Consider the following 22,396-nt stretch of genomic DNA (forward strand, 5'->3'; position numbering starts at 1 on the left):
CTGCTTGTCCGGGCGACGGTGACCAATAAAGACCTTGGCCTGTTTTATATGGTATGGGGACGTGATGGTGAAGGTTGTCACTGCTGTGGGTGAAGCACGGGGTGTCGGGGTGGGGGCCAGTCTCACCCCCTGCTCAGGGAGGGGAAGAGAGAGTAGCCACATACGTCCATGTGGTGGTGCCTGGAGCTGACCACCACCCCACCCCCCAAGTCCGGGAGGGCCGTGCCCCGCCCCCCAGCTACCTTAGGCCCCGGAAGGGGAGGTGGTGTGGTCCTAAGAGGTCACTGACCTTGGAGAGGAAGGCACGCTGAAAGCATCCGATTAAACCAACGGCATTTTGAGGCATATTCTATTGGGCTGTTACCATGTTGCACAGAAAAGATGGACACTGTCCAGGTCTGGGAAATGCAAGATTCAATAGGTTTCTTTTCTGCAGGTTTTCTCCCTGTATTTACTGTTTAATATAGTTCCCATTGTGACAGCTATGCCGTGGCAGCCCCCCAAACTTAGGCACTCAAGTTATGCTCACCTTCCTTGGGGACGTGTGTCCCATCAAACATGCAGGCTGTCTCCCTTGGTGTCTCTGCTCTGGGCAGCGACCAGAAGGTTCACCAGCTTCGGAGAGGCTGCATCACGGCCCCACAACAAGCTCCTGGTGGGAGCATGAACTTGAACTTCCTTGTTCCCAGGGCCTGTGCCTAACCACACTGAGCCCTGGGGTCCAAGTGCTCTCTCTGAAGTGGGGAAACATGTTCCAGGTCTAATAAGCCCTCTGATAGCCTCTTAAGGGCTATCTTGCTAGTCCATCCTTCAAGATTGTTAAACATCTGATGTAGTACAGTTACCTACAAAACAAACAACAGTCTACTTGCAAACTCAATTCCCTTCTAGGTGAGCGTGCTCTGCAATCAGTGCTGGTGGGTGTTCCATAGTGAGCCCCCCACCTCCCCAATTCCTTAAACCTACCTTCCTATCAGCATTTTCGGCAGTGTACCTGCAAACGGTGAAACGCAGTCAGCAGCTACCACTGCTGGAGGATGCAGCTGGACGGGGTCCTGCTGGAGCCCTGGTACCCACCCGCCCTGCCCCCAAATCACTTCCATCTGTCACACAAGAAAAGTTTATTGAAAAATAAAGTTCTCCCTAGTTTTCTCTACAACAGTGGAAAACAAAGCAGTGCTCTCTACGCCGGTACAGTACATTTGACAGCAACACCTTATTTGCAGAATCCCGCACTACTTAACCCCAGAAGTGAACAGTAGAAAATGGTTGTACCAGGAGCTGGCCGAAGACACAGACGCGAATGGCCATTAGCTTACAGACATCAAGGCTGTGACAGCAACTACAGCAGAAAGGACGTCACCATCTCCTTTGGCATAGACTTCCACTCTTGTTCACCCGGGCAGGCCGGTGAGCAAAGGCATCCCACGTCTGCTCCATCTCAGCTGTGCCAGAGGTGGCTGCCTGTGCTAGGTTCCTGGCCGGCTGGCCCAGGGAGCCCTCCAGCACCACAAAGGCTCTGAGCCTCCAGGACCACCCTTGCCCCCCACGGACCCAGACGGGGCCCTGCCCGACGCACGAGCGCACGGCTGCCCTTGCATCCCTTTGTCGTGCCTCACCGGATGCGGGGGGCTGGGGGGTAATCTGAAGGCTCCACAAGATCTGGGAAGAATAGAGGAAATGATGCTTTGAAGAAGGTCAGTTCCGATCTTAAATGACTGCTGATTCAGCTGAAGAGAATCCAAAGGATCTGAAAAAGACACCAGACTCCAACATAGTCCTCCATTTTCCACAAATGCAATCTATGCAGAATAGGGCCAAGATAGGAGAGGAGATACAACTCTAAACCTATCTAGGGAAGCAAGAGGCTGAAACCAACCCCCCCCCCCAAAAAAAAAAGCGAACTGACATTCAGGTGATCTGGGAAAACAACATTAAGCCCCGAGTAGCCTCTTGGAGCTCTGAAGACGCCCCCGCCACCCCCATAGAATAACCTTTAATGCGAGAGAAACGTGACAACTAACCAGCCTGGGAGCCTGATCCTCTTGGACTGGACAGTGCAGGAGCCACCCTGGCCAGCAGGGGGCGCCAAAAGGGGCTTCCTGGGGAGCGATTAAGTTCAATTGGTCATTCCTTTCCCCTTCAATAAAAAACAGAAACGCCTCTATCATTGCATTTCAGAGAAAGATGGGTAACTTTAAGGGGACAGTCTGTCAGAGAATTCATTTTAATTTCCAGCTCACCAAGTTCTGCAAAGCAAAACCCTGGAAGGATCCAGAAGCTGAGTGGGGTGCGGTCCGCAGCATGTGGCCAGAGGTCACCCTCTTATGTTCAGTTTGCTAATTCTTGTGGCCCAGTTCCATCTGGGGCTGCAGTCAGGCATATTTTCCAGTCAGTGCATTTTAACCAGCAGGGTGGACACAGGACTCAGGTATCTTCCACCACTACGTCCTACAACATTCTATCAACTTGGGAGTATTCTCCCGTAGGTATTACTTTTGAATCAAGGATAGGAAGTGAGCTCAGCTCTTTTTTCTCGAATTTTACGAAAGGCGAATAACAACAATATTTAACACTCACTAGGGCTTACTATATGCCAGACACTGCTAAACACTGCTAATTCACTGCTAAACTGAATCCTCACAAAAACCCTAAGTGCTAAGAAAGCTAGGGTAGTTTTTTTCTGCATCGGACACTAGACAGCTAATTTGGCCTTTTGCTATAAAAACTTGGTTTTCCATTTTTTTGTTGAAGCCCACAAGAAGGAAAGGAACCCGCCCTGTGCTTTAGGAAATTCCTACCTTCCTAAAGAAGTCTGAATCTCTCTACATCCATCCAGCTCTTCACACAAAGGTGCTCTGCAGCCCCACAGGGATGGATGGGGTTAGAGTGAAGCCAGTGTAGAAATGAAAATACTTTTCAATAAATACAACATTCCAGGCATGGGAGAGTAACACAACTGAGCCTGTCGTTAACAGACCTTTTTTTTTAAATCAAGAATTGCGGGGGGCATGGGAGAGGGTGGCAATGTTCCCATTAAATACACAATCTAGGTAAACCACCTCGGAGAACGGGGTGGCCTGCCTTGGTCTGGTCTAAAAAGCACAAATCCACCCATAAACAGAACAGTTTTGTCTACCTGGTCACACTCGTGGCTTCACTACCAGTGAGCTGCACTGGGGCGCCCCAAAGTGAGCTTACCGGGAAGCTGAGTAGTCACTTTTATCGAACCCCACGTTTGCCAAAGAAACAAAAAAAGGGGGTGCGTATTTCTTCCCCTTCATCCTGCTAACCAGATGAAGTGGTTTTGGGCCAGTGCTTCCATGAGTTCAGCAGGGCCTGCTTCCCTTCAGTGCAACCCCTCAGGTAGGGCTGGTTTTCTGCTGCAGCCAGACCTCACCAAGCTCCCGGGGTGGCACGTGTCAACCAGCAGTCCCCAAACCCAAAGACCTGGCCGAGCAGCCTGGGAAAGTATGGGCTGGTCTGGAGGAAGTCAGACCTTGGGGGTTCTCATGGCTTCATGGGGGTGTATGTGCCCCTACACTATGGCCCCCCGGGGGGGGGGCTTGGAGGGCATTTTCGGCGCCCAGCCTGAGTTGCCCGCAGTGATGCCAGGGCATGTCCTTTCTCCAAGCTGGAGGAGTCTGCTAGCTTCCTTCAACAAAACCCAGATTCCAAAAACCAACCCCACATTCCGAAAACGAACCCGAAAGTGAAAAGGCACCTCAGAGAAAAAATAAATATCACCAAAGAAATATCTCCAAACATACAGCAAAACACACAAAAAGTAAACTATAAGCAGTGACAAAACCGAATCTAAGCAAAAATGCAAAAAAAGCTTCTCCAATTGTACTTGTGCAAATCGAATTACATACAAGAAATAAATGAGGTGTTTACTGGCGGGAGAAGCGTTTCCCCTTTCAGGAACGTTTATTCCCGAAAGTCTTTACATTTCAAAGGAAAGCTTTCTCTCCTTTAATAAATTAAATGTTTTCCCTCGAGTTTTTTTTTTTTTTTTTAAGAACTTAGGATCACAGTGGAGGGGGGAAAAAAAAATCCCAAATCTTTTAGGAAAAAAATGTACGAAAACTAAAGACCAGGCAAGAGATGAGAGATGCTCAGAGCACAAGAAGACACTAATCCTGATTGGGGATTTCTCTCCCTGTGGAATTGTCATCGATTACCAATTAATTGGTTTAGGATTCTATTAAGATTGGCATCGGCAAAACCATCGAAGGCTCCCAGACCACACTCTGAGAGGTGCCTTCCTCTCCCAGGGCAGGCAGGAATCGCACCCCTTCCTGTGCAGGGCAGATGGAGGTCCCTATCCCAATGTCCTCTTGGGTCGCTGACCAGACTTGGGCCACGTGTGTGGAGGCCTGAGAGCCAGTATACATTCAGTGTCGCCGCCTCTGTTCATAATGCCCTCAAGAACTGGAGTGTGGGTTTCTTTGCCCCAGGAGCAGCAGCCCTGCAGGCAGAGAGCTCTGGCTTACTTCCATTACTAGAAATGGGGGGAAGCCACAGGAATCTTCAAACTGGGGAGGTGCTCTCCCGGCTGCCTGACCTTAGAGTCCTGACGAGGAGAAGAGGAATTCTCCAGAAGGCGGAGAGTCCCTGAGCTCAGGGGCAGCCAGCAAACAATCCTGCAGCTTCTGGAACACAAGCCCGGCACAGCATCTTTCTGAGAACAGGGCTTTCCAACTTCCTTGCTTTCAGAGTTCCTGGGTTGGCTGTAACAGCTGTCTCGCAAAATGGCTTTATCTGGCCGAGTGGGAAACTGGTCTCGGCCCGCCGGCTCCCCCTGCTGGTCAAACGCCGGCACTCACGTCCTCAGCACTGGAAGCTCCCAGAAGAGCCCAGAAGAGGGCAGCACCGGCCCAGGAATTGCAGGCCTGGGCCCTCAAGCAAACTGCCACCAGCAAGGCTGCAGCCAGGAGTCCCATCTGTAGGGAAAAGCTGTTCCCCACAGCAGGGATGGCACTCCCACTGCGGGAAACCGCCCTTGCAAAGCTTCAAGGCACCCAGGCACTCGCACCCTCCATCCTTATTGCTCTTCTTAGCCAGGCTGTGACGGGCGGGCCCCTGCATCCGCGCTCAGAGCAGAGAGACCTCCCCGCCAGCATTCTCCCTGGCACATGTGGGCCACCTATGGGGTCGGGGAGACCCCGGCTGCCCTTCCTCCCTCCCTCCATTCTCTAAGATGGGAGGTGCAATTAAGACCCACAGAGGGTCTAAGAAAAAATGGCTGGCTGTGTGCTCGATATTAATTTTACACCCAAGAAGAATCTAGAAGCAGGCGGAATCTAACTTCCCATAACTCAAGTCTCCACACTCCATCTGGTCCTCAGAAAGCAGAATTCTAACTTCAACCTCATGTCCCGAAGGCCCACCCAGGCCATTAGCCTTGCCCAGCTGCTCTGCTCGGCGACCAAGGCACTCAGAAGCATGAGTGAGGTCTGGACTGATCACGGGACAACTCATAATGGGGCCGTTCCGCCAGAGAGAGAAGAGGGCTCGCTCTTAGCAGTACGGAGATGCCAGGGGCATCGCAGAAACATACACACTTACACGCACAGCACTGAGGCACGGGATGGAGGTGTGCGGGACCGGGGGGAACTCACACAAAAGCTGGTGGGGGGTGACTCCACGGTTTGGTCCAACCTGCCAAGTGGCTCACCACCCCCGCCCCCCACAAATACCTGTGCCCGGAGTAGAAGCCAGCATCACATTCCTGCCCCTTGCACGCCGCACCCACACTCACAGGTGAGGGGCCAGGACAGTGCACATGCATCCTGGCCTGCCCCTGCTCCCCGAGCCGGCATCAGGTTCACCAAGAGCCCCATTCCCTGGACTTCAGTGACATCAGACATTAGAGGGAATACAACACGAGCCCATCCGTCCAGAACCCGGCTCTGGTGGTCCCTAAGACCAGCTTCACTCCCGTCCAAATCTCAGCTCGAAGACAAATCTCTGAAGGGGCAAAGAGCACGGCCTCCAAGAGCTCCAAGGGTAGCTCTTCTAATCCTAACCAGAAATGACAGCCAAGGTTGTATGTGGGTGTGGGTTTGGGTGCGAGTATGTTTTCGGCTGGGGATGGGGTGGGACAGAGGAAAGGAGCCTCTCGCTGCAAAGCAGCCCATCTTTGGTCCCCGTGGGCTCTCCGGACCACACAGGCATACCTCCGCACGCCAGGGGCTGCCCGTGCCCTAGCTGCCGTGTGGCAAGCACACAAGGTTTGTTCTGTTCTGCCACCATCCACTTCGAGGAGCTAGGTCCCCAGAGCTGCCCTTAAGCATGCCACCAACCCCACAGGGCACCCTGCCCAAAGCAGACAGTAGTAATATTATAGTGAAGGTGGACGGCCAACAGAGGAAGATCGAAGAAGTTTACAAGACGCGTGATCAATCCCTCTCTGCCCGCCCCAGCTCCCCCTCCCTCCCTCCCAAATAAATAAGTTAATGGGTTTAGGAATGTTCCCATACGAAGTCCTTTCCAACTAGCTCAATTCCTCCTCTGGTTTTGTTTCATTTAAATGAATCTTGAGATTCTCTTTCTACCCTGGAGCAGCTGCATAGACAGTCTCCCTACAGTAGCTCCTCCAAGATTAAAAATGAATTTGTGCCAGGGAGAAGCCAGGCTCCCCGGCCTGACGTCGACTCTCGTTTTGTTTTGGTGAGAACTCCGCTGGGATCCTCCGACCGCAGCGGGAGCAATACCAAATCGAGACCTCCCGCCAAAGGAGTTCAGGCTCCGGCGAAAGTCCCCGAGTGATTTCTGCCCACCGTCTTCCCCAGGAGAGTGCGTGCGGGGACGAGCCGGTGGCTGCTAGAGACAGTCTTTACAGAGAGCCACCTGGCCCTTGATGAAGTCCCGGCAGGGGCAGATCCTCCGGTGCCTGGGGTGGGCGCCAGCACAGCTGAACAGCAGGAGGTCACCTTGAAACACACAGTGCTTGTTCTTGGGGTCGAAGGAGGGCACCACGATGTCCTTGGCCATCTCTGAGCTTTGGCAGGTCACCTCGTACCTTGCAGGGGAAGAGAAAGGGGTTAGGGATGCAGGGGTCGTCCTCACCCCTGCCTCCACCTGTCCACCGTCCGAGGCGTGGGGAGCTCGTTCGGGGCTCCTGCAGTAGAAATGAAACGTCAGCCGGCCTCTGACCCAGCCATTCTCTCACCTCTGGAAATCCAGGCTCGAGAAAGTCATGTGTGAGCCTGGACACGTGTATGGGCCTATGTGTTCAAGGCTGCTTAGCGAAGCACTGTCCGTAATGGAGAAAAACTGGAAATAACCTGAATACTCAGCAAGTGGGAAATGGCTGAATCAACTCTGGCTCATCTGTACCATCAGAGTTACATGCAGCCCTTGACAGAGGAGAGGTGGAAATGCGAGCATTGGCATGAGAGCTGTCCTCGAGTAAGGCAGGTAACGACAGGATGTACGGTGTACCAACGCGCGCGCGCGTGTGTGTGTGTGTGTGTGTGTGTGAGTGAGAGAGACAGAGAGAGAGACGGGGGGCGGGGGGAGGAGGGGGGAGAGGGAGAGAAGTCATGAAAGACTACACACTAAAGACTTAACACTGTTGACTTCTGAGGAGTGAGACTGGGGGAAAGATAGGCATTATTTACATGTGTTTTAAAAACTATATTTAATTTTCTCAATTAATGGCTTCAAGATACCCCTGTTACATGGCCTTAGTCCCCACTGGACAGCAGTCAGACGGTCTCCCGGGGAAGGTGCCGTCCTGGACCTGAGTCACTGGACCTTGGAGGACAGTGGCAACAGTAACACCCCCACCCCAGCCCTGTCCCCAGCTTGAGGTTTCTGGGTGCGCAGAGCAGGGACTGAATCATCCCAGGTCTGTGTTCTTGCCCCTGCGCCGTAGTCTCCCAACAGGTGAATTTTCTGTGGGCTGGAGACCCCTGTGGCTTTGCTTTCTCAGCCTGGGACCACAGCCTGGGGGGTGGTGGGGGGGGCGAAGGAGAACCGGATGTTTCTGTTTCCAACCGTGTTGGCCTCATTTCAAAGAAGAGCCACGTAAGTTCTCCTCTTACCTGGGGTACCTGGGTCCTACCCACCTTGTCCCCTGTACCCCACATGGCTGGTGGGGACCAGTTCAGAGAAGGTGGTATAGGAGGGCCAGACAGATCTGGGTCTGAGTCCTGGCTTCATCTCTTATGAGCTGTGTGGCCCTGGACCAATGACTGAGCCTCTCTGTGTCTGTTTCCTCTTCTGTGAAATGGGGAGAGAGAATCCTTCCCTCACAGGGAAGGTCCAGGGATTAAATTAATGCTTATCAAGCAGCTGGCAGAGTCTAGCTCTGGGAAGTATTCAACACACGAGACCTATCATGATTCCCATCAACACCCTGCCCCGGCCGACGCGGGCTGGGCCATGCCACCTTCCTCCTCTGCCCAGCAGTGAGAACTTACACACGTGCCAACCATCTCTGTTTTGCTTTGTTCACGGAAGTCTTGATTCTTGCCGGTAGGGAGGGGACCTGGATGTGGAACCTGAGGTCTCCTGCTGCCTCTGGAAAGCCTCCAAGTGTCGGGGGAAGAGCACATGGCGCCCCCATTACTCCTGCGCCCTCTTTTTTCTTCCTCCCGCCAACTAACTGCCAGGGCCCACCTGCCCTCCTGGTGGTTCCCAGTGCGTCTGCTGGGGCTTCCGGTGAGCTCTCCAAGGCTGCCTGCCTGGCTCCCGGTGCCCAGGAGGGCAGCACCGGCCCATCTTGCTGCTGCAGTCGCCAGGGAGCTCTGCGGCTTCTCTAAGTGGCCCGATACCCCTTGATGTTAGGTAAGCCAGCCGGGAGACGGAGGCACCCAGAGGGCATGGCGAGGGCGGGACGTGGAGGTCTTAAGGAAACCTGAGCCGGAGACAGGGGCTACCAGCTCCCTCACAGGACACTCCTCCTGGGCAACACAAAAAGGGGTCTCCAGGGCTCCACTGTGCGTGAAAAGTTGCCATATGGAATGCGGCGTTGGGATCCAGATTCATGCTCATGCTATTTATTTATTTAGGCGAATTACAGCAGCTGCTGTGTCTTAACTCAAGCCATCTGCCTGGTACACTGCTCGTCAGGAGCGTGGAAATCTCCACAACTCATCTGAGACCCCGAGGCAAGGGGGAGAATTGCCAGGAGCCAGGAAGAAACCCTCCTACCGCCTCTGGTCTCCTGGACTCAGACTCCAGGCCCGGCCTCCTGGGGTGCGAGCACGTGCGCCCGTGACCACGAGGCTGCAACGGTAGCAGCCGGCCCAGGGCCGATGCCCAGAGATGACCACGAAGCACTCAAGCAGCAGGTGGTCCCCGGAGCCACAGGGGACCCGTCCCCAGGCAGCTCCCCAGCGGTTTAGCTGAGGGGCACCGGAGCCACCCATGGGTGTGACCCAACCCCCTACCCCGGGGAGCTCTCCCTTCTGTTAGCTGCAGGTCTCCGTCCCACAAGCCCCGGGCGGTCGGGAAGGCCCCTCCAGCATCCTTGCTGAGCTAGTGAGCCACAGTCCTCAGCTGTTGCCGAGGAGACCTTCCCAATGGCTGGAGCACATCCTCATGCTCTGCTGTGGTCCCTCGCCTCTTCAGGGCATGCGTGTGGCTGTTTCTGCCTCTCTGTTCCTGGGATGTCTGTGTCGCACACACGCGTGCATGCACGCGCGCACACACACACACTCCCCGCTCAGACCTGTGGCGCGCTGTGCTGTTTCCTTTCTGTGGGCCCCTGTGGTCCTCACCTCTCTCCAGCTGGCCTCGGTGGCTTCTCTCACAGGATGGGAGCTGGGGCTTCCGAGGCCCCTCAGCCCTTAGTGTAGAGTTTATAGCCCTTGAAGAAGAGAAGGGCAAAGGCCCCTTCCCGTGGGGCTGCCTATTTCCTGAGAGAAGAGAAGCCGCCCACCCTTCCCCCAACGCAGCCCCACTCAGGATGAAGGGATGGAAGCAGGACCCACCGGCTGGTCTTACTCCTTCCCCCGCCCCATCCTCCTTAGCCCTGCCCCGTATCCACCAAGTCTCCCCAAGCTCCCTCGTCACCACTCGGACTCAGGGCCACCTCCCTGCTCCGAAGGTGCCCACGAGCTCACAGTCCAGGCCTCATGGCTTAGAATTACTGTTCTTCAAACCAACCAACCCACACTCAATAAATGAATCTTTCAGAAGGTACAACCTGTAAAGGTCGCAACACACGTTGCGCTAACGCACGTTCCCATTTCGGAAGCCGAGGTGCGCCCGCCCTGGGTCCCACCAGCCCGGACTCTGGCTCTGCCTGGGGCCTCTGTCCTCCGGCCACTCCGGCCCCGGTCCGGGTCAGGTTGGGTGCCACCCGAATCACGCATGCTCCGTGCACAGGAGTTTGTGGTCGCCTCTCCATCACTCCCACCTCGCCCTGCCTGACTCCCCGATTCAAGACGACAGCACGGGACGCTCCAAAGGGCTCTACTTAAGTCACATCAGGTCACACTGCAGAGCGAGGACAGGCCGGGGACACCCGAAGACGGAGAGGAGCTTAAACTCAGAGCCAGGCCCCAAGTTGGAGAAGAAAGAGCAGCAGCTCGCTGCTAACAGGCCATGAACACGAATAAGCCAGGACTGCCTCACTGAAGAGGGTTTCAACAGACGCACCAGAGAGCCGGGCTTTCACGACGTTATCGGTATTTACAAGTGCAGAGGCAAGGTATTCACCAGGGCTCCTGCGCACAGAAAATTAACTGCAGGAGGCTCTACTGCAAACTCAGCCTTCACGGCAGCCTCCTAGGAAGAAAACCCACGTATCTACAAGGGGATGGGGTGGGAGGGGCGTTTAGTAACCCCACGGCCGCCCCACAGCAAGGCCTTCTGCTCCCTGGGCTCAGCTTGGAAGACGGCGGCGGGCGGGGGTGGGGGTGGGCAGGGAGGTGGCAGGGCACTGGCGTTTCTGGTCTCAGCCTGGTGGCCTCGGGCCTGCCCCGCTGCCCAAGCTCTCTACAAGACAGGGCTTTTCTGCTCTGCCTGCAGCACCAGCTGCATCTTCTCTCATCATTACCCGGGCTGTCCCCATCTCACAGGTGAGGACATTGCTGGGGACAGAGGAAACTGGTTCCTTGGTTCCCTGTCCTGTGCCTCCGCGGGACCTAGCCCTTGGGTCTGCAGACGGGCGGGCTGTGGTGGGCCCCGTGCTCTCTGAGAGCGAGCCCCGGGAGCCCCGCCTGCGGCCTGGCCAGGAAGGCCGCCGCTGCTGAGGGTCCCGTCCGGGTTCCCTCCTCCAGCGCTGGGGCAGCGGCTGCACGTAGACAGTTCTGTGTAGACGCTCTGTAGCCTGCCCCCAGTGCATCCAGACTTCCGCTCAAACAGAGGGAGACACTCGGGGTTCTCAGAAAGCCACTTTGCTACGGGAGCCGTCTGCAAAAGGGGCGAGTGGCAAGCTCCCCCCGGACCTAGAATTTGGGATGCGTGCTCTGGAGATGGAAGCTTCTGGCACCATCAGGGCTTTCCACAGACGTCAGACCAGTGTTCCCTCCCACAAGGCTCCACGGGCTGCAGAGCAGGCCGCCGACCGACTCTGCTGGCCTGGCCTTTATTCTGATGGTGGAACCGAGGCCACCTCTGATCCGGGTCTTCACGTAAAAAGAACGAGAAAAAATAGCATCATCCACATCCCCACTCAGGAGAGCATCCCTGTAGGCGCGACGCTAGAGACCACGCGCTTTCTCTAAAAAGGGTTTTATACCACACTTGAAGGTAGTAAGACTTTCAGGCAGGATCAGGGCAGCTCAGACCACTAGGCACGGATGAGCACGGTGGCCAACCACGCTCTAGAAGGGTGTGAAGCCAGAACAGGGGCCGGCAAGCCGCGAGCCCTGAGTCCACTCTGTGCCTTATTATTATTATTATTATTATTGGGGGAGGGGGGTGCGTACGGCGTGCAGGATCTCAGTTCCCTGACCAGGGATCGAACCCGTGCCCCCTGCAGTGGAAGCGTGGAGTCCTAACCGTTGGACTTCCAGGGAAGTCCCCACTCTGTTCCTTAAACATCCTCTTCAAGACTGGGGCCCATATATACAATGGAATATTACTCAGCCATAAAAAGACATGAAATTGAGCTATTTGTAATGAGGTGGATGGACCTAGAGTCTGTCATACAGAGTGAAGTAAGTCAGAAAGAGAAAGACAAATACCGTATGCTAACACATATATATGGAATTTAAGGGAAAAAAATGTCATGAAGAACCTAGGGGTAAGACAGGAATAAAGACACAGACCTACTAGAGAATGGACTTGAGGACCCGGGGAGGGGGAAGGGTGAGCTGTGACAGGGCGAGAGAGAGGCACGGACATATATACACTAACAAACGTAAGGTAGATAGCTAGTGGGAAGCAGCCGCATAGCACAGGGAGATCAGCTAGGTGCTTTGTGACCACCTAGAGGGGTGTGATAGGGAGGGCGGGAGGGAGGGAGACGGAAGAGGGAAGAGATATGGGGACATACGTATATGTATAACTGATTCATTCTGTTACAAAGCAGAAACTAACACATCATTGTAAGGCAATTATACTCCAATAAAGATGTAAAAAAAAAAAAAGACTGGGGCAGAACCACAGCTGTGCGGAATATCTAGGGTTGGGATAGCAAATCCCTCAGGGGAAAACACCGCATTAAGAGTTCTTAAGGTTGGGAAGGGGTGACAGGTAATTAACCAGGTTGTGGCCCAGGGAGGGTGTGATAAATATCGAGGAACAGATTCAGCACTGACAGGGGGCATGAGTCAGAGGCCAGAAGAAACTTCACATGGAAACCTGGAAAGTGCAAACACCAAACTCAAAATGCCACTGCAAAGGGAAATGAATGGTGTGACTGCAAGTAACACAAGCAGCACGAGAAAAGAAATCCCAGCAATAGAGAAGGTCCTTCCTGGCTCACTCTGGCCTGTGATCCCACTGCTGCACCTGCACCCCTGCTCAGGGACCCGGCAAAGCCAGGCCTGCTCATGCCCTCAAAGGGGCTGGAATAAAGCACAAAAGGAGATGGGGCTGCAGGAGGGGAAGGTGGCAGGGAAATTTGCTGCGGGCAGTGCTGTGCTAGCTCCCTGCCCGTATTTTTCATTTCTTCCAGACTCCCTGACTCTGCGGACCTAGCTACAGCCAGGGGACCGCAGGGGCGGGTCTGTCTGTGCTTGTGGTTCTGTGCCCATCTCGGCTCCCATGGTTCTTGGGTACCAATTAGCAAACCGAACGCCTCCCGCCATCTCCCAGCCCCGACTTCCCGTTATTTATGCAAACAAAACACCCCTATTCGAATTCTAAATATATCAGCAGGCCAGGTGACCTCATCTACTTAACAATAAAAGCGCTGGGCCAACTTTCTCTGGGTAGAGGGGGGCGGTGGGATCATGCTATAACCTTTTCCACATCTTATTCCAACAGCCCACGAGCCTAAAAAGGAAAACCTCATCCCTCGCAACCCAGCTCTGACCCAGAGGCGAGCTGCAGGCTGAGCTGCCTCTCCCGTGCTCCAGCACTTACTTCAGCAAGTCCTTGTCCTTGTTGAGATGCTGGAAGAAGGAAGGCTCACAGATGAGCTGTTTCTCCTGACACACCTGCTTGCAGGACTGCCCGGGCTCAGCAAGCTTTACCTGCAGGGCACTCAGGGGCGGCCACATCACTTGCCCATGGCAGAAGTCCTGGAATGACAATGAAACCATCAGCCAAGGGACCGGGGATGCAAGTGGGGGTCCCCAGTCTGCCAACGAGCCCCAACAAGGGGGCCGGGCACCTAGTCATGGGAGAGCAGTGAGGGGCAGGAGGCAGGACCAGACAGACTTGGGTTGGAACCCAGCTCAGCTAGAACACGGTCTTGGCCTTGGCTTTCTGTGCACAGCACTGTGTCTGCCGGTAACGGGGGCTATTCGTTCGTATCGCCACCTACAATGATGCAATCGAGCTAAAGCCTCCACGCTTGAAAGCCCATCTCCAGATCCACCTTCACCAGCCGTTCTATTCCCTCCGCCCTAATTCCAAAGACATTTTCAGTGTCTACCTAATTCGGCGGTCACCTAATATGACACTGTTTTGTGAGTGCTGGTTTCAACTTTGGGAAGCAAAGGAGCACAGCAAGGAGTCTGCAGGCATCTGGGAGAGGACTGTTGCGGGGTCGTGGTCTTGATAGAGGCTCAGTGCTTGTTGGTTGAAAACAATTGTAACACACAGATTCAACGGCTAGAGAAACAGTCTGAGGATGTGTGATAGGAGGTCAAGTAAGCTGGTATCCCCTGCAGGGAGGGGCGCCCCGAGGCATGGAAGGTGGTGGCATGCTCAGGATGGGGCTGGGTGGTCATTCCCAGGATCTGGAGGGTGCGCAGGAAATTAACACATCCAAGGAAGTCACGGGCGGGGAAGACCAGGAAGTAACCTGTGCAGCGTGGTGAACGGGCAGCCTAGTTATGAAGCTGAGTGTTGAGGAGAAAGACGCAGTGGGACCAGGGAACGGGCAGGTGCGGAGTGGGAACTCTCTCTGCCCTGGGACCCCAGCTTTCATCTCAGCTGTGCCTGGAGCGACCCTGAACAGGTACTGAGGGTGGAAACTCATGCACCACTGGCAACCAGAGCTTGCTCTGCTTGCACGATGCTGATGGAACCCTAGTAAAATTCTTCTGAATCTCCGGGGCCGCCCAACCTGCAGAAGATGATGTCAGGGCAGGAGCCCTGAAGAGCCATGTTTGTGTAACTTTCTGGGGGGCAGGCTAGCCCTCAGGGGTACCCAGTGGTTAGGGTTAGGATCCTGGGCTCTGAATTCCACTTGTAGGAATTCACCCCAGATGTATGGGACACAATTGGGCAAAGAAACCTACACAGGACACAGGAATCCCAGCAGTATTGTTAGAAGAGAAGCAGAAGACTTGAAACAACCTAAAAGCTGTATTTAAACAGGTAACTGTTTAGAAGTAGTGAAAATATGTCAGTGAGAATGTATACTGGGTGCAGCGGCTATGAAAAACAGTATGGAGGTTACTCAAAAAACTAGAGTTGCCATACGATCCAGCTATCCCATTCCTGGGCCTATATCTGGAGAAAACACTAATTCAAAAATATATATGCACCCCTGTGTTCACAGCAGCACTATTTACAACAGCCAAGACATGGAAGCAACCTACGTGTCCATCGACAGATGAATGGATAAAGAAATTGTGGTTGGACGATAGATAGGTAGATATGGATACAGATAGAGGAATACTACTCAGCCACGAAAAAGAATGAAATAATGCCATTTGCAACAATATGGATGGACCTAGAGGTTATCATACTAAGTGAAGTAAGTCAGACAAAGACAAATACCATATGATGTCATTTATATGTGGAATCTAAAATATGACACAAATGAACTTATCTATGAAACAGAAACAGACTCACAGAAAGAGAGTAGACTGCTGGTCGCCAAGGGGGAGGTGGGCGGAAGAAGGAGGGATTGGGAGCTTGGGATTAGCAGATGCAGACTATTATATGTATGTATAATGGCATCACTTTGCTGTACACCAGAAACTAACACAACAATGTAAATCAACGAAGCTTCAATCAAATAAATTAAAAACAAAAAAAAGAAATGGTGCCAAGAGCAGCAGGCCCTTCTTAAGGTTTGGTGAACCATCTGGAAAGCCTGAAGGTGATAAAATTGAACAGATGGAGGCCTGAAGGTGTCCTTAGTCGCTATGACACCAGGTAAGGCAGGAGGGAGTGGGGATCTCAGTTATGATTCTGGCCCCCAGCTAGGAGACTTCATAGCTGCCCCTCAAGCTCTCTCTGCCCACTTTCACATCGAAAATGGAGAAAATATCACTTGTCCTTACATAACTCCTGTCAGATTAAAAAAAAAGACGTGACTCTTAAGAAGGTACCTACAGATGTTAAAGATAACATTCTAAGGAAGACCCTTATTTGCTGCCAGGGTCCAGAGCGAGAAGGTGAGTTGCCTGGATTATATATGACAATCGCCCACAAGGGGCATCCCTTTGCCCAGCTGCTTGGAGGGCACAACTGACGCAGCGGCCCGTCACAAGCCTCTTCTCACCCCCAGGTGCCAGCCCCACTGGGTGCTCGCAGAAAGCTGGAGGTCCTCTGTTTCATTCAGCCTCAGCACCAGCTATCAGGGCAATGCCGACACGCCTTGTCTCCCTGTTTGCTCACTCACTCGTTCATTTGTTCATTCAATAAAATACTTGCTAAGATGCAGAAAAGCATAAGGGTTTGGGGCTCGAACCGCTGGGGTTTGAATCTCAGCCTCTCCATCTAGCAGCTGAATGCTCTTGGCTAGCTCCGTAATTTTTCTTTGCCTCAGTTTCCTCAACTGTAAAATGAAGAATACATCAGCGGCCACCTCCCAGAGCTGTCGAGGGGATTAAGTCAATTATAATGTGTAAAGTGCTCAGAAAAGTGCCTGATAAATATAACACCATGGGTTGGCTCTTCTAGGCCTTGGGGGTGACTTGGTGGGAAAAAAAAAAAGGAACCAAAACCACCTGCCTTTATAGAGCTTATTTTCAGTGAGGGAGACAGAGAAACAACATAAACCAATTATATGTAATATATTAAAGGTGATAATTGCTCTAAATAAGAATGAAGTGAGGAAAAGGAATCGGGACTGTTGGGGAAGAGGGTATTCAGATAAGTCATCATGGAGAAGGTGACATTCAAGAAAAGACCCGAGGAAGTAAAGGCGTGAGCCATGCAAGTGTGTGTGAAGGACATGATAGGCAGAGGCAAAGCAAGATCGGAGGCTCTGACAGCGAAGCTTCTAGCAGGTTCCAGGAGGAGCAGGCAGTTGCATGCAGCTTGAGCAGCGTGTGCACGCTGGGGTCGGCGATGGGAGGAGATGGGGTCTGGGAGGTCCTGGATGTCAGAGTACCCAGAGCTTTGGGGGCCCATGCAAAGCCTTGGCTGTTCCTTGGAGTGAGACAGAAGCTACTGGAGAGTTCGGGGCAGAGGAGTGACTGAGCTGAGAACGGAAGGCAGGAGAAGAAGCAGGAGCAGAGAGACGGGAGGCCACGCAACAGTGCGGGAGAGAGAGAACGGCCTCAGGCCAGACCCACATCTTTGTCCAATAAACCTCCATGAAATGCTCATGTCATAGGGTGGCTTTGAAGGTTTTCTCATGCATCCATTCAAAACTTGACAAATGATCATTAAAGCCTATGCTGGGTGCTGGAAATAAGAATGTGGATGAGACAGAGTCTCCAGGTTCAAAGACTCCATCTAGTAAGAGAGGCTGGCATTTAAAAAATGACAGAACAGTACAAAACAGATGTCCAAACAGGATGTAAAGGTCACTGAGAAGAGAGAGAGAATTATTAACTCTGGGAAAGGGAAGAAGGGTAGGGGTAGCAATCAGAGAAGGCTTCCAGGAAATAGGGACTTCTGGGCTGGGTTTTGTAGGCTAAATAGGAGTTAGTGGCTTATCATAAACATGGTGCTTTGCAGATAACTGGTGCTCAATAAAGAGCTGTTGAACTGCACTGAAGGGTTCTGGCCTCGTGGGGCTTTGACAGTAGAAGTAGAAAAGAATAATATTCTAACCCAGAAGCTTTATACAACCAGAGGAGACATAAAGAGTAATTTCCAATCTGGTTAACAAGCCCACTTAGAACACAGAACATCTGCATCCCTCTCTAATAATTATTTCAACCAGTCACCAAATTTCCCTAAATTTGCTTGACTATCAAATTCTCCTAGAGTAACTATAATAAGAAAGGTTTATTAATCAACAAATTTATGAGAAAAAGTAATGTTCGGAACCAATGAACACAATGAACTGTGAAAAAGAAGTAAGGATGCTGCCTTTATAACAAAGGCTAAGTAGCAGCATGGAGAAAACGTTATTTATCAAATACCAAAAGAGCTGGAGAAGACTGGGTAGGGGGAAGAGGGAGGCGACTCCCTAGGAGGGAAGCACCAGGTGGACGGGCTGGCTTGTCCCTCCCTCTCCGTGGCATGTGGTGGGATCTTTTCCACAAAGCCCCCACCCCCAGAGTGGAGGTCTGCCCAAACCTTTGAGTTACTACATCCATGACATATCACGTGCAAGTAGATTTCTGCAGAAACGCACATTGTCTGGAACCAAAAAGACAGGTTCAGATACAGGTCTGGGGGCAGGATCTAAAGGAAGTAAGGTCAGGAATTTGCAAAAAAATAAGAAGAAAAGGGGGTGGTGGTGTAGGTTCAAGGCCATGAAACTGGGGTTTGGGCCAAGTTCAGCCAGCTATCTTATAGCTGGGAAATCCAGGGCCAAGCACAGAAAAAGTGTCCAATACATTGTGACTGGATTAAACACATTTCAGGTGCCTGCTGGTACCTGCCATTCTCAGCCTGTGCTGTCCTCAAAAGGAGTGAACTCTGTCCACGGGTGGCCCCTGGGGCTGATCCCCAGCAGTGGGTGCGAATTTACATTTCCACAAGGGCAACAGAGGAGGTGGCTGTGAAGCTGAGCTGTGGTGACTCATCTCTGTGATGATCTTTACACTGCAAATCAACGAGCCAACCAGCTCACCCGGAAAGAGTCAGACATAAACCTCCCACATTTCAAATTCTTCTACGACTAGGAGTCTATCGGGAGAAACAAAAAAAGACGTCCACACGCATGCGAATGTTCAAGATAACACTCCACTTTTCACGACAGCTCAAAGGACGAAATGACCCAACTGGAGAACGGATAAACAAACCGTGGTCTATCCATACAGTGGAATACTATTCAGCAGTGAAAAAAGAATGAAGTACCAACATATGCTACAACATGCGTGAACCTCACAAACATTAAGATGAGAAATCTCCAGGAAAGGAGAATCTACAAAGACAGAACACAGGTCAGTGTTTTCCTGGGGCTGGGGGAACAAGCCAAGACTGACTGCATATAGGCACAAAAGAGCCTTTTAGGGTGATGGAAATGTTATAAAACTAGATTGTGGTGGTAATTGCCCAAGTCTATCAATTTACTAAAAAAAAAAAAAAAAAAAAAAAAATCACTGAACTGTACCCTTACATGGAGTGAATTTTAGGGTCTGTAAATTACACCTGAATGAAGCTGTTTAAAAAACTACACCTCGATTGGTTTCTGGGCTCCTGCAGCAGCAAGTAGTTAAGGCTTTCAGAGGACCTACTCTGTGCCAAGCACTGTTCTTTGTCTTAAACGTGTATTCATCTACTGATTCCTCCACCAGCCCTACGGGGTAGGTAATAGTATCCCCATTGCACAGAAGAGGAAACAGCACGGAGAGATTAGAAACTTGACGGAGGTCACCGAGACAGTGGGGGCAGAGCCAGGATGTGAACCTGGCTGTCACAATGCAGGGCCCAGCGATGAAATCATTACCCACCCAGTCCCTCTGGGTTCAGGAATGGCTGGGCAAACAGCAACCACTGATTTTTCAAAAGAGGAAACATTCCTAGGTGACTGCCAACTTTCTCCCTGTTTCTATGCCTTTTCCTCTTCCCCTGCAAGCTGGCAACTCCACCATTCCCCCTACCCTGCCAATCAGCTTCACTGCCAGGCTCGAACATGCCCCATGGAGTTCGGGATGGGCCCCGATGAGCCGGATTTCCCAGGAGCTGAAGCTGATTCCACCGAGGCTCCTGGAGCTAACGCTTTGCTCCCCTCCGTATCTCCAGAGTGCTTTTCACATAAATGACACAGCTCCTTGCAAAATGATATGAGCACAGTCGTCTTGTAGAGTATTTGCAGGGTCTTTACAGAAAGTAGAAAATAGGGCTGAAGAGCATGTGCATGGTTTTCAGAAATCAATCTCAACATCGCCAAGAACTTGCTCTACTCTCCAGCCTGAGGCAAATACCTAAGTCTTTCCCAAGAAATGCACAAGGAGAACCTTAACAGGCCTGGACACACCCAGGTTAGGGAAGAAGAGTGCTCCTGATCTTAGATTACAAGGATTTTTCTTCTTGGCACACACTCCTGCTGCTGGAGCAAGTGCCTCTTTTGGAGAGCTGATATAGAACAGCATGCAAGGCTTCCCTGGTGGAGCAGTGGTTAAGAACCCACCTGCCAATGCAGGGGACACGGGTTCGAGCCCTGGTCCAGGAAGATCCCACATGCTGCGGAGCAACTAAGCCCGTGCGCCACAACTACTGAGCCCACGTGACACAACTACTGAGGCCTGCGTGCCTAGAGCCTGTGCTCTGCAACAAGAGAAACCACTGCAGTGAAAAGCCCGCGCACCATAACGAAGAGTAGCCCCTGCTCACCGCAACTAGAGGAAGCCCGTGCACAGCAACGAAGCCCCAGTGCAGCCATAAATAAAAAAATACATTTATTACAAAAATAAGTAAAGAGTGTGCAATCCAAAGCAACATTTTTAGTACAGTAAAGGGAGAGAGGGCATTAAGCGAAGAAGCAAGTGGCTTTCCTAAAGCCAGGATTTGTTCCCATTGGTGCTGCCTAGGCTGGTAGGGTAGGTCAAGCTGCTATCGACCACTCTGTACAGAGTATATGTTGAAACCTGGGGCTTTTCTCAATTGCTGTCAATTGGCTTCCTCTGGCTCCTGTTGCCTGGGGTGAGGATGATGGACAACCTTGAAAGGGTTCTGGGATAAAAGCTTCCTTATTCCCCTAGCAGATCGCATGGAGGACTCTGAAGGCAGAGATCAGCCCAATTAGGGCTGCGATGCTCCTACAGTTTAAGAGATGGGAAGCTTATGCTCCCACCACCCCTTCGGAGCTTGAGGCTTTCCTGTTCATACCAGGAACACCGCTCTCTTCCCTCACTGCTCTTTGAAGATATTCTTTTGGCTGCAAAAATAACGAACACCCCAAGCTCTAAAACACTAGAGCCTGGGGCTAATCGTTAGAGGCAGAAGACCCAATCTGTGAACCAGTGGGGTCTTGGCTTCCTAATTTCCCTCTGGTTTGGGGGAACATTATGGCTCTGACAAAACCCTCCCCAGAGGCCTGAGATAAACTCCAAATAGGCCCCTTTACTGCTCATTTAGCAGCACTGAGAGAATGTTGAGTAAGAAATGCCCCAAACACAAGATTCCTAGAATGACTTTTCTAAAGCACCAATCTGAGAGCATCACTGCCCTATTCCTGGGTTAAAACCTTTCTTTAGCTTCTTGTCCCAGAAACAAATTCTGAATTCTTCAGCTGAGCCTCAGCATCTTTTCATGATGTGTCTCCTCCTCCAACCTCTTCTCTCACATCATCTCTCTCTTCAGTCACCGCCAAGCTTCCAATAATTCACCACCATTTCTCTTTTTCACCCCCAGGCCTTTGCATCGCGACCTCTCTGTACCACGACTTTGCCTTTAGGACTCATCTCCCGCAGCGTGCTTCCAGACAGACTCTCCCTCCCCTCCCTCATCCGCACCCTGCATCTGAGTTACGTGATCCCAAAGCACCTGGGTAGTCACTATTACAGATGTAACCAATGGCAGCGGCATCGCCTGTGAACTTGACCTTCAAGCTACCTGAGGATAGGGCCTCATCCTTTGACACCTCTTCTTGCCCAACTCCCAGCACTGTCTGCAGCCCCCTCCAGCTGACAAATATTTTCAGAGAGGATGAATGAATAAACAACAGCAGGCAAAAAAGAAATCCCTGGGGGCTTCCCCGGTGGCGCAGTGGTTGAGAGTCCACCTGCCGATGCAGGAGACGTGGGTTCGTGCCCCGATCCGGGAGGATCCCACATGCCGCGGAGCGGCTGGGCCCGTGAACCATGGCCGCTGAGCCTGCGCGTCCGGAGCCTGTGCTCCGCAACGGGAGAGGCCACAACAGTGAGAGGCCTGCATACGGCAAAAAAAAAAAAAAAAAAAAAAAAAGATGCTCTCCAAATCATAAGGGCCAAAATGAGCCTCCTGGTTCTTGGCACATAGGGAAAAAAAGCACACACACTCACTCCCCTTCTCATTCATTTATTCATGTCTTCGGCTTTTGTGCACCTACTCTGTGCCCGGCAGAGGGCTAGGCACTTGGATGTCAAGGGGAACAAGCTAGGTGTGGCCCTGAATCACAGAGTATTTGACAAGGTCTGTTTGGGGAACGGGATCTTCCTGTTTGAAAGGAAACCTAGTAATAGATTCACAGAGAACAGGCCACATGAGAACTTCTAAGGACTGGCTGGGATTCAAGAATCTTAGGGAAGAAAGAAAGACAGTCTTCAAATAAATGTGATAAAGAGTCTTTTCAAGTATCATATGATAGCACTTACATGTGGAAGCTAAAAAAATGATACAAATGAACTTATTTACACAACAGAAACAGACTCACAGACATAGGAAACAAACTTACGGTTACTAAAGGGGAAGGGGTGGCGAAGGGATAAATTAGGAGTTTGGGATTAACATACACACACTACTATATATAAAATAGATAATCAACAAGGACCTCCTGTATAGCACGGGGAACTCTACTCAATATTCTATAATAACCTAC

General features: G+C 51.9%; 1 protein-coding gene across 4 annotated transcripts in view; it reads right to left on the reverse strand.

The window, feature by feature from the left end:
• Nucleotides 1–1,104: 1,104 nt before the first annotated feature.
• The window catches only part of MGAT5 (alpha-1,6-mannosylglycoprotein 6-beta-N-acetylglucosaminyltransferase), a 366,943-nt gene continuing 345,651 nt past the window's right edge, over nt 1,105–22,396 (reverse strand). For all 4 annotated transcript variants that reach the window (XM_027077962.1, XM_027132531.1, XM_027132535.1 and 1 more), the window contains exons 17-18: nt 13,495–13,652; nt 1,105–7,027 (exon numbers count right to left, since the gene is read on the reverse strand). In XM_027077962.1, the coding sequence (XP_026933763.1) occupies nt 6,829–7,027; nt 13,495–13,652 (357 nt within the window). In that variant the 3' untranslated portion in view covers nt 1,105–6,828. The remainder of the gene's footprint in view (nt 7,028–13,494; nt 13,653–22,396) is intronic.

The sequence above is a fragment of the Aethalodelphis obliquidens genome, unplaced genomic scaffold (genome assembly GCF_003676395.1).
Source record: "Aethalodelphis obliquidens isolate GAN/ISIS:26980383/991018 unplaced genomic scaffold, ASM367639v1 scaffold2, whole genome shotgun sequence".
Lineage (NCBI taxonomy): Eukaryota > Metazoa > Chordata > Mammalia > Artiodactyla > Delphinidae > Aethalodelphis > Aethalodelphis obliquidens.